Below are 12,698 nucleotides of genomic sequence, written 5' to 3'. Positions count from 1 at the left end.
CAATCCACCGGGAATCAAAAACAAGTTTCTCCAGAATAAACTACAAAAATTGGCATTCAACTCTATTATAGGCTTTGCTCATGTCGAGCTTAACTGTCATTTTATTTTCTAAGCCTCTCTTTTTATTCTTTAGGTAGTGCATACATTCATGAGTAATCAAAATATTGTCAGAAATGAGCTAACCTTTCAAGAAAGCACTTTGGTTAGGACTAATAAAAAAATTCATAAATCCTTGCAATCTGTGAACTAATACTTCAAAAATAATTTTATAGAACATTGAGGATAAGCTGATAGACCTCACCTGTGTCATATCCATAGTATCTAAGATTTTTGGAATAAGACAAATATGAAAATGGTTAAAACTCCTCCGTATTCGGCCATCCATAAAAAAACTCTTCACTACACGAAGAACATCCCCACCAACTATATCTCAATAAAAATGAAAAAAATTTATAGTAAAACTATCCTTACCTGGAGCGTTTTGGGGGTGTACACTAAAAGCAGTTTGTTTAACTTCTTCAAAAGCATGACTAGGATCAGTAGAGTTATCTGATGTGAAAATCTCCTGAAAATACTTTTTTTCTATTTTTTATTTGATAAGAAACGGGGCTAAAGCCCAAGAAAACTACACAGAAACAACTCTATAAAAAGAAGTACCAATGGCGTCTGTCATGAAATAAGAAGAAATAGCAGAAGATAAACTAAAGAAAAAGTGGCATCCTAACTACAGATTATGACCATGTGTTGCCAGTCGATCAGCACAAGCATTTGCTTCCCTAAATTTATGGCGAATTTTCTAAGTGGTAAACTATGACATCTAGAATGAATCGCAGCAACAAAAAATTTAGCAGAATGGAAATCAGCATTATTCCCTAGATAGAATTTCACAACAACCTTTGAATCCATCTCAATACTTAGGTTAAGAATACCAAGGTTGATAGCCAGATACAATCCAAAAAAAATTCCCATAGTTCAGTTTGAGTAACAGAGCAAGTACCCAAATTAGCACTGAAACATGCCAAAAACTTACCATCATAATCCCTTATGATACCACCGCAAGTCGCAGTTCTTTCTTTTGTGACTGAGCCATCAGTATTTAATTTAAAGTATGGCAAGGCAGGGAGCATCCATCTGATTTGTTTCTTAGAAAAGGAACCAACTCTACTCCTAGTTTGAGAAAGCTCGGATTGTGCAAAATGATAGTCTTTAGCTAGATGGAGAGCTATCAAACAAATGGAATTTTTTTTTGCATAGAGTGTTTAGTCTCAAAGATGAACTTGTTTTGCCGAAACCAGAGGGTGTTCATTATGCAAACAAATATCAGGGGCCAAGGGACACCTTGGTGGTGAAATTGAACCAATAGATTTTTCAGGAGCCATGGGTAAATAGGCTTATTGAAAAAAGTATCCATACTCAATGAATTATCTAGGCTCTTCCATGTCTCGTACGCGACTTTACAATCATGGAGGACACAGAGCACAGATTTAGGAGAAAGACTACAAATACAACAAAGATCATCTAGTGTCATTCTTCTTTGAAAACGAAGTTCATTTGTGAAAAGAGTATTGTTTGCTACTAGCCAACAAAATGCGTAAATTGACGGTGGGGCATGCAATTTCCTTACCTTCGCAAAAAGCACAGCTGCAGAGTTATCCACAGGTACTAGATAAATCGAACAAACTGACTTAATGGTAAAAGAACCATTATCTGAGTGTAACCAAGCAACTTGATTCTCTCCCATACCACTCTCCGGAGGTTTAATTGCAGTCAAGATAGGAACCCAATCTTCATCTAAAAAAATTATCAAGGAGATTAAAATTTTAGCTTGAGCCGAACACATATTCCACCACTTTATCCTCCATTCAATTTTTTATAAAAAATTCGAGGACAAGATTAGCTAGTCTCTGCACACTACGTATCCAATGGTCAGTCCACATGTTCACCTGATTTCTAGCACCTAGTCTCCAAATGAGATTTTGCTAAAAAATTGTCCAAATCTAACAGATACCTTTCCAAACATTGGAACAAGATTAAGGCTTGTCAATGATCAGAATTTGATTACTGTCGCATCTATATTTGCTCCATAGGACCTATACCCATAGAATATCTGGATGGTGAATCATCTTCCAAGCTACTTTCATCATGTGATCATTATTAAGAGCTTTGACCGATCTTAAACCCAGTTCTCCCTGCGTTTTTGGTAGACAAATTTTGTCCCAACCAAGGAGATGAGGCTTCTTACCATCAGAAAATCCTCTTTATATGAAATTTCTACAAATTCCATCAATTTTGTCACAAACACTCAATGAAATCTTCATGACTTGTATTAAATAAGAAGGGATGGTAGCTAGCACAGATTGCGTTAAAATAACTCTCCCTGCAAGAGAAAGATTTTGAGCCTTCCAGGTGCTAAGTCAGCTAACCATTCTATCCAAAATAAAATGAAAATCTTCTTTCTTAGTCCGTCTGAAGCAAAGGAATCCCTAAATACTTACCCAAATTTGTGTTAAGTTTTATGTCCAAGGCATTACTTAATTCAACTTTTTTTATTAAAGGATACATTGTTTGAAAAGAAAACACAAGACTTCTTAAAGCTCACTTTCTGGCTAAAGCTACGGCAGAAAAGATCCAAAATACCCCTCATCATTTCCACTTAGTCCATGGAAGCCTTTCCAAACAAAACAATATCATCTGCAAAATATAGATGCGACAGTTTAGGACCTCTTCGGTTTAAACAGATCGAGTTTCAGAGATTATTATTCACAACAGTCAATATAATATGGGATAAAAGCTCAATACACAGAACAAATAGATATGAAAATAAGGGATTACCTTGTCGAATACCTCTAGACGGGGAGAAGGGTGTAGAAGGGATTCTATTCCAGAGGACTTGCATTTCAGCAGAAGAATAACAATAATCAATAAGACTAATCAGATTAACCAGGAGACTAGCTTCAACAAGAGTATCATGGAGAAACTACCAGTTCAAACAATTATATGCCTTCTCGAGGTCAATCATGACCGCCATATAGCCGATAGGGCCTTTCTTTGAACTCATAGTGTGAATAACTTCTTGAGTAATAGTTATGTTACCTTGAGAAGGACCAATCAAATGTGGCATCACCTCTTTTAGTCTTTGAGCAATAATCTTAGTGACAAGTTTATAAGAGACATTACATAACACAATAGGATAGAAATGGTGAAAGGATTATGGACTATCTCTTTTAGGAATCATAGAAATAAAGGTCTTGTTTACTATTTTAATGCCAGAATGGTTACTGAAAATATTATTTATCCAATTTATCAGAGAAGGCTTAACCATTTTCTATTTACTCTAATAAAACATGGCAAGAAGACCATTAGGTCCAAGAGCTTTCCACGCCCCCATAGAGAATAGAGCAGTGAAAATTTTTTCTATGCTAACCATTCTACCCAGCTTGTTATTTTCCTCCATCAACAGACTCGGAAATAGACCAGAGCTTCCAGCCTCTCATAGGAATTATCTTCACTGTACAACTTGTGAAAATATTGAACTCCAATATTTTGGAGTAAGACAGAGTCTTCTACCCATTCTCCATTAGCATCCTTTAACATAATCACCCTGTTTTTCTCTTTCTAGAAGTTGCAGTGATGTGAAAATAAGATGTATTTCAGTCACCAAAAATTATCCATTTGCACCTAGAACATTGTTTCTAGTAGATTTCTTCTTGAATAAGGAGTGTCTCCAGTTCTCTCTAAAGATCAGATTGTAAATTGTCCAAGAAAGGATTGATTTGGAAATGAAGAGCATCAGAGATGCCATTTAACCGAGCTAAGAGGCGAGCTTTTCGTCTAGCAAGATTTTTAAATACTTCTTTGTTCCAAACCTTAACTGCTTTAGCAAAACTGCTAACATTAGCCTCCAAAGTATTTTCCGCCCGCCAGGATTCATCCAGAAGAATATCAAAATCAGAATGAGTGAGCCATGCCGCCAAGAAACCAAACGGCCAATTAGAATTTACAAGACCCGAAGCCGTCTCTAAGTTCGAGAGGATTGGAATATAGTTAGATTTAAGCTTAGGAAGATGTTTTACCACTGCCATACTGAACCTCTGAGACCAAGCATTATTAGAAATATATCTATCAAGTATTTTTTGAGTTGCCCTCCTTTACCAGGTGTAAGATTTTTCTTGAAAGCCAATATCCTGTAATCCACAATCTAAGACAATTCACAAATCCCTCAAAATCTCTAGCCAACCCTGAGTGTCCTCCAGTGTCAGATGCATATAGTACACTATTAAAGTCTCTACCAACACACCATTTTTCTGAAATTTGCCTAGCCAAGTTCTGTAATATTGACCATAGTTCACTTCTAGGGTTGAGATGGAGGGAGGGGGGAGCCGTATACCAGAGTAAGAAACCAAAAAGATTCCTAACCATACACCAACTTAAGATGAACATACTGCTTGTGGGATTCTATCACATCAATATTCCAATAAGAGGAATTCCATAAGCACCAAATTCCACCTGCAAAACTGACCCCTTTTACAAGAAACCAATCTGAAAAACCAAACTTACGTGCAATATTATCAGCTTTCTTTCCATTAATGTGAGTTTCAAGCAAGCAGATAAGATTAGCATGGTAACAACGAGATAAATACCTTACTAACATAGAAAAACCTTTACTACCAACACCCGTATAGTTTCATGTAATAACATTCATAAATCAATAACATAGAAAGAAGGCATCAACAACAGAAACTTACTAAATAGAAGAAACATTATTGGCAGAATGAACTACCACCACACCCTCCATCCCTTCACCAGGAGTCGGACCTCCAGGAATCACATTACCAGGATCTGGCAGATCCAAATAGGGTAGATTATCCAAAGCCTTATTACGAAAGGCATTAGCTGCTATCGTGTTGTCTTGATTAGGGTAGTGAACTTGCACAAAAGAATCTCCCCCAATCTCGAGGCTGTCAGCACCAGGAATTTGACTTACCTGTTTAATTAGCTCTAGAGACAACCAATAATCATCCGACTTTCTCTTTGGAGACTTTGGAGTTGGTGTACTGATCACCTCTTTTCCTTTATCCATCGAAACTTTCACATGTTTTCTTCCTCTAGCATCTCCTTTGTTGGACCCCCTACACTTTTCTTTGAGGGTTCTTTACCGGTCATCATCCTTAAAGAGTTAACCGTAGGTTGGTGTCTAGCTGGGTTAGCTTTTTTAGCCTTCAATGGGTCAGATTTTTTTTACTAGATTCGGAATTTCTGTCTTGGGTTTATTAATTGGTCCATCATCAGTAGGGTTTTCTTGGCCCAATATTCAAATTCGGAGCCTTGTGTATTGGACAGGTATTTGTTGAATCCAGGACCACCTAGAGTTTTAGGATTACCTTTACGCTTTTGAGCCTTTTTGGCTAATATCTATGTCCCGAAGATCGCAAGATCCTCCCCCATCTCCACATCTACATTCTAACATCGATTGGAAGGAATTAACTCCGAAAGATCTGTTTGCAAATTTGAATTCAAAGTTGGCATACCAATCCCTCTGAATTTGCTCCTTCCATTTGTAACACATACCTCGATGTATGTCCTGTCGAAGTCTGGGCTACCGACTGTTTTCCTACATATTTTTGTACCTCTGTGCACTGATCCATCCGGTGGCCATACTTGCCACAGCCAAAACAAATTAAGTGTAAGCCCTTATATGCAATTCTAAAATCTCTTCCCAGAACCTGAATTGTTGGTACCAGCTGCTGTCGTAAGTCAATTTCCACACAAATGCGTGTAGAGGTGGTATGGTCAACTTTGAGTATAGTACCAACTTCCCCTTACTCTCCATAGGAACTGCTCTATATACAACTCTACTGGAAGATTTGAAATCTTGACCCAGACTACGAGTTTCTACACAACTTAATCAGAGGGGCATAAGAATGGTCTCCACCATTGCACTAATAGGTAGTGATCAGCTACTTGCCATGGCCCTTCAAACAAAGCATGTCGGTAATCACCTTTATCTGCATATCGAATTAGGAAGAAATCTCCAGATAAATCCAAAACCCTTACATCTCTATTCTGGGCCCAAACCCTTTTAACCCATGATTCCATTACCCAAAAATCAATATTCTTCCCCAGAATCTTGACAATTAAAGAGTATTTTTATATTTTATACATGTCATATTCCTCCAAAGAAATATCTATTACCGGCTTTGCATTGAAGGGGGGCTAGTTTAACATTATCTCGAAACAGAGCATTATCAACTAGGGATGTCAATAGGGCAGGGCGGGGGCGGGGGATGCCTCCCTGCTCCCCATTCCCGCCCTCAGATTTGCTCCCCATCCCCGCCCCCATTCCCCACCATGGGGAATATTGCTCCCCATCCCCATTCTCCACGGGACCCCATTCTTCGCGGGGACCCCATTCCCCATCTACATAATAGTTCTAACTAATTATTAATTTCCATATGAATAGAGCTACAAGTATCTATCTTATACAAAAACTGAAAGATTTTATACAAAAATTCTAAATGACACGATGGTGACTTCTTTCGAAATAACGCAATGGGGGAACGCAACGACGAGCCAAAGGAAAAAGTAGTGGACGAGGTGGGAGACGCGGCAACAGAGAGAAGAATGGACACGACGGCAGAGTTACGAAAAGGAACACCGCAAATAGAAATTACGACGCAGTAAGGGTGATGGCACGGTGAGGTGTGACGATGCGGTGAGAAGGGTGACGAGGGGGTGGCTGCAGAGAGGTTGGATGGAGTATGGACAGCCTTAGGGATCTCTGAATTGAAGAGGGGTTATGCAAATAAAGATTAGGAGTTTTGGGTTTTTATATATATGTGTGTGTGAGAAATGACTAAAAAACATATATGAGAAATAAACTATTAAGGATAATTCAAGGAATTCATAAATTTTGGGGAATAGCGGGGACAGGGCGGGAATCCCCGCGCCTGCTTCGGAGGAATTTTGTCCCCCATCCCCATCCCCGCGGAGAAAATTTCCTACAATCGGATTCCCATTCGGGGCAGTCCCGCAGGGATCCCTGCGTCTCAGGAAATTTTGCCATCCCTATTATCAACTTCATACTCATCAGTCACCAATTGAATAATTTCATCCGAAGATAAAACCATACATACAACATTTTTCATAAGAGACTCCTTATAAGAGAAGACTTTTTCCTGCTTGTTATAAGGAACTATTGAGTTTTTCCTAACTTCAGCCATTGGGTTAACTAGCTTCCCCTAATTATGCATAGCTTCATCCATCTGATGCACTAGATTAGGATTTGCGTTTTCATTAGTCATAATAGCCACTTCATCCGCCTCAGCTTCGACAATCGGTTCATCACTATTGGGTTTAGTCTTCTTTGTATCTTGCCGAACTAATTCTTCTTTTTGGATGGACTTCTTACTCGCTACTGCCGCATGTCCATGCGGAGAGAAAGGGGAGAAGACCCTTGATTACTTGCACTAATTTGCTTGTTCGTTGCGCTAGAAAGAAACCCTAGCAGAGCCCTCGTTTTCTTTTCCTCACACCACTCACGTAAAATTCGTCACTCTAATGCTTGATTTTATTTTAATTTAACAACATTACATAATAAGGTTACAATATTCATTTAATGAGTTTAATAGATATATAAATGATAATATTTTACTAGTTTTTCTTCAAAATGATTAAGTATCTCGTTATTGATATCAGTATCATTTCAAAGATTATATCCAATACAAATTTCAATTTTAAATCAGTTCAATAAAAAAAATATCTCATTGAAATTACTCTTAAGGTATTGCAAAATGGTCACAGTTGTATATTCAAAATAACTTTTCTCATATTTTGTGTATTTTTGCAAATAATGAATTATTTATTTATTTAAATAAAAAGCAAAAACATTAAACTTTAAAGTAATTGCTCATTTTCTTAACATTAATGATAATGTTCTAATATTTTTTAGTAATATGATTAATTTAGTTATAATTATTTAATTGCATATATTCGTTTATAAAAGATAAATTTTTTATAAATTTAAAAAAATTTAATAACAAAATACATTAATTTTAGCAAATTTTATAGAAATATTATGTTTTATTTTTTTTTTAATGAAATTCCTTAGAACATATTTAATTGCATATACTCTTTCTGTTTATTTGTTATTTTAGCTAAACACATATTTATTTTAAAAATGTTGAAATAAGAAATCATCTAAAAAAATTGAATATTCTATTATTAATATAAAAAGAGTAGTAAAATAGTTTTAAATATATTTGTTACACTAACATTATATAAAATTTACATCAAATTTATTAATTAATATAATAATTTAATAATCATTATATATAGAAAAACAAGAAAAAGAGAGATTTTTATCTTTTTATAAAAGTAATATTAGAGAATCAATGTTTTTAATATCAGTTAATTTTTTTAAGATAATTTTATTTATTTTAAATTTTAAACTGTAAATTATAAACCCATTGACTCTAAACATTAAATTATAAATCCTAAAAAAAGTTGACAAATATTGAGAAACAAAAATTGGTTGCTATACTTTCTATTTTTTCAAAAAAAGCCAAGCAAACAAATAAAAGAGTAGAAACTAGAAAGAAAAACAGTTTTTCTCCTTTCTTTTCTTTTCTTTCAATAGAGAGAATATTTTGTACCTACTACCTAGTCAACGGTCAAACCTCCTATTCACTACCACACTACGAGTGTGGTTTTCGGCTTTTCGCTTTCACTTGTCACTCTTATTCAGTTCTTCTGTAATCTGTACTTCATCTTTCAATATTCTTCAAAAAAAAAAAAAAAAAAGAGACACGTAAAAAGGTAACCGAGTTTCTTCAATCTGCAACTCTCTGTTGAAAATTAGGGTTCAGATTAGCCACAAGTACCTACTTTTTAAAGTGCTTCTTTTTGTTTCTTTGTACTAACATGGTTGCTGCTAACACCTTTTCCCTTATATTTCATTGTTTTCTGTTTTCAAGTTTCTCATCTTCATCCTTATATCATATAATAATCATAAATTAATCTGAACTGTTTTATATAAAAAGTAATGTAATGACTAATTTTTCCTTGAGCTAAAGTAAGTAGTATCCTGTAACCATGACACAATGTTATAGAGATTTGAAAGGGGGAAAAATAATTTGCTAGAAAACTTCATCTTACCCCCATAACCTGTTTGTTAAAATTTCAGTCATACTGGTCTCTATTTTGTGATCGTTTTCACTTTCTTTTGTGTGAGAAAAGACTTGATTGATTTTCTCTCCTGTTTTTAATTGATATGATGGCTAAAGGTGTTTTTTTTTTTTGGTTAGGGAAGATGGGTTTTTGGTAGTGTTTGAAAACTGTGAAGTCAAGACAAAGAATGAAGGAGAAAGAAGGTGTGAATTTTTTGTTTAGAGAAGTACAAATGGATTGCAAGAAGAGGAGAAGGACATTGGAGAAGAATAAGGACCTTGCAACTGCTAATGAAGAAAGTTCAATTGATTCTTACAACACCCTTGCAAGACACATGGTGGAACCATCTAGTTCAAGGAGTGGTAATAGAAAAAAAGGACTGGAGCCACTCTGCGAAGATGTATACATTAGTGTGAAGAGTCCTGTACCAGAGGAAGATGACACTTTTATTTCAGAAGATTACAAGTATTGGTTGGATTATGTTTACGTTCCTGAGGAAGACGAGGAGGATGATGGTGATAGCTTATTGGTTAATGTGGCTGAGGAACCCCTGATTGGAGATGTGGCTGAGGATCCCCAATACAAATTATTTTTGGATCATGTGAAGGCTCGTGGAACATGCTATGCAATTGAGATCCCTGAGCAAAATATTTATATAGAATACCCTGATGTGGCTCTTACTGTGGCTTATGAGGCACAAAATAATATTGGTAACTATAGTGGGAAGCGCAGGGGTAGGAAACCAAAAAATTTGAGACAAATAATTGAGGATTCTCATGTTGTGTCTGCAAAGGCACAAAATAATGTTGGTGAATATAGTGGGAAGCGCAGGGGTAGGAAACCAAAAAATTTGAGACAAATAATTGAGGATTCTCATGTTGTGTCTCCGAAGGCACAAAATAATGTTGGTGACTACAGCCAGAAGCGCAGGGGTAGGAAACCAAAATATTTAGGACAAATGGTTAAGGATACTCATGATGTATCCCCAAAGGCACAAAATCATGTGGGTGAGTGCAAGGGCAGGGGTAGGGGTAGGAAACCAAAAGATTCAGGACTAGTCGTGGTTAAGGATTTTCATGCTGTGTCTCAAAAAGCACAAAATTATGTTGGTAAGCGCAGGGGTAGGAAACCAAATGGTTTGGGAAAACATGCTGTCAAGGATACCAATGGCAATGGCAATGCCAATGTTGTGGACGTTTCTAAGGCACAAAACAATGATGGTAAATATAGCGGTAAGCGCCGGGTAGGAAACCAAAAGAATTGAGAAACGATGCAATTAAGGACTCTAATGGTAGCTGCAATGGCGGGGCTTCAGAGGCAAAGAAGAATGATGGTAATGACAAGGGTACACTCAAAGGTGAGACACCACAAAAGAATGATCACATAGCAAAGGGTGATCACATTCACCCTCCATCTGGCATAGAAATAAAGGTAAAGGAGGAGATTGAAGAGGATGATGATGATTCACTCTGCAAAAGAAGGCGAACGGTTCCAAGTGTATGTATCTATAATTTTATATATGAATTTACCCTTACCCTTTACTTTGCATTTGATATTATGCCTTTATGTGTTGCTTTGCAGTTGAATTTGGAACATTATTGGCATGATGACAAAGCCAATGCAATGAAATACACAAAGTACAGAGAAAAACTCATGCAAGAGCTGGAGAAGCCTTACTGTGAGGAAGAGTATAAGAGGCTTTTTAAATATATGAAACATAAAAAGCTAGTCGAATACCATAAAGAGCATCGCAGCGGCCCTAGGACCTGTAAGAGAAATTATCTTGGGAAATCTCTTCTTAATCATCATGTTGGTAAGTTGAATTTTTAGTACCTCCTTTCGATATGCGAGTATCTTTGTATTTTTGTCCTTGAATAGTCGCCAAATGTAGCTCAAAGCTGTATACTTCAATTTGAATTAGAACTGATTCATTCACTACAATCAATTATTCTAATAGAACATGGAATCACTTAAAAGTGACAGAGAGTACTTATCTTACCAGAATGGTCCTTAAATACATGAAATGGAAATATACTTTTGTCTAGCTTCATTAGATGTTGTTTCAGAAGACTAGCAACAATGAGTCATACTTATATGCTTATCTTGCAGATCTGAACAAAAAACTAAAATCAGTTCGTGGTGATTATCCTAAACGTCTGACCCTCTTACGTGGATTTGTTTTTTGGTTGACGGTATGTATAATTTGATATTACAGCATCCTGCACAATTTAATTTTCTAGCTCTTCGTGCCCTGCTCAACTAATAATGTTGATCTGTCTGCTTATCCACCTAATAACATGTATAACCATAGCGCGAAATAAGTAGATTCTCTGGGAACAAGATAGAAGTTTTGCTACATGCTATTCATCACTTAAACACATTTAACATTAAGGAAAGTTGGAGACAATGAACAATCATGTTCTATAAAGGCTCACATGTTTTACAATTAATGGTATGGAACAAAATTTTCAAGAATTTCTTGACTAATTTGGAACAGTTTATAAATTACTTTGCAATCAATTTTTCTTTTCCAATCTATTTCTACTAATTATGTAAAATATTCATGTTATTATTAATAAATATCTGTTTTTATTTCTTTGTCCACATGATCCTATTTCTAATACTTCAGAACTATATTTCTTTATAGTCTTGCATGTATGATAGAGCTGATAAATTATGATAACTCTAAGAAGTTAAGTATTGCTGAAAACACCCTTTAAATCACCAAGTTTTCTCTAGCCCTTGCCCTTTCTATAATCTATTAATACATTTTGACATTCATATGTTGATCTTTGTTGAGTTTTTACTTGTTCAAACAAGTGCCATCACCACTAGATTATTGAATCATAGAAACTGAATCAAGAAAATTTAGCTTTCCCAAAACTTACATTGAGCCTCTATAATTATCATAATTGGTTTTAATTATTATGTTGGTTACACTCAGCATTGTGCGGATGATGAGGCGTTCAAGCCATGGATCTATCCTGAATATTGTAAGCCGGCACCTAAGGTGTAAGAAGTTTTATCTGATGTATATGGTGGCGCCTCAGAAAGAGTGAAGGTTTTAAGAGCTAGTTTGTTAACTTTATCAGTTATTTAGTTAACTTGATCTAGAAGTTTCATATAATTTAGTTAACTTGATCTAGAAGTTTCATATACATGTACTTATGTATGTATATAGAACACTAACAGTAGCTTTGGTAGAAGATGAGATTATCATTCATACTTCTAATACACTTCAAACATTCCGATTTATTGCTCTTGTGCTCTTCCTTCCATTAGGTTCATAACATTTTCATAGGATCAATGATTTTTTATTTCATAAGGATTTGTTAGTTCTGGTGAAACATATACGTTGCAATATCATATAGTATAAACAAATATTTGAGATGCACTGAATTAATTCAATTTTTTCTCAATGATTTTTTATTTCATAAGGATTTGTTAGTTCTGGTGAAACATATACCCTGAAACATATACGCTGCAATACCATATAGTATAAACAAATATTTGAGTTACCGAATCAATTCAAA

The 12,698-nt window shown here is 35.6% G+C and overlaps 1 protein-coding gene across 2 annotated transcripts; it reads left to right on the top strand.

The window, feature by feature from the left end:
- The first annotated feature begins 8,692 nt into the window (after positions 1 to 8,692).
- LOC107639778 (uncharacterized) lies at positions 8,693 to 12,419 on the top strand. Of its 2 annotated transcripts, none has more exons than XM_088485459.1 (5): positions 8,693 to 8,814; positions 9,308 to 10,662; positions 10,747 to 10,978; positions 11,275 to 11,357; positions 12,110 to 12,419. In XM_088485459.1, the coding sequence occupies exon 2, from the start codon at positions 9,353 to 9,355 to the stop codon at positions 10,427 to 10,429; it is 1,077 nt and encodes a 358-aa protein (XP_088341585.1). In that variant the 5' UTR covers positions 8,693 to 8,814; positions 9,308 to 9,352; the 3' UTR covers positions 10,430 to 10,662; positions 10,747 to 10,978; positions 11,275 to 11,357; positions 12,110 to 12,419. The 2 variants fall into 2 exon arrangements, with proteins under 2 accessions (XP_088341585.1, XP_016198866.1); XM_016343380.3 differs by having other exon boundaries at positions 8,723 to 8,814; positions 9,303 to 10,662.
- The last annotated feature ends 279 nt before the right edge of the window (positions 12,420 to 12,698 follow it).

Source organism: Arachis ipaensis, chromosome B4 (genome assembly GCF_059453495.1).
Source record: "Arachis ipaensis isolate K30076 ecotype BB chromosome B4, ASM5945349v1, whole genome shotgun sequence".
Taxonomy (NCBI): domain Eukaryota; kingdom Viridiplantae; phylum Streptophyta; class Magnoliopsida; order Fabales; family Fabaceae; genus Arachis; species Arachis ipaensis.
Note: the sequence above shows the minus strand (reverse complement) of the source record. Positions and strands in the feature narration are given on the sequence as shown.

Bases quoted from the DNA above. Each gene is read 5' to 3' on its own strand.
- LOC107639778 (XM_088485459.1), top strand. From the start codon at position 9,353: ATGAAGGAGAAAGAAGGTGTGAATTTTTTGTTTAGAGAAGTACAAATG.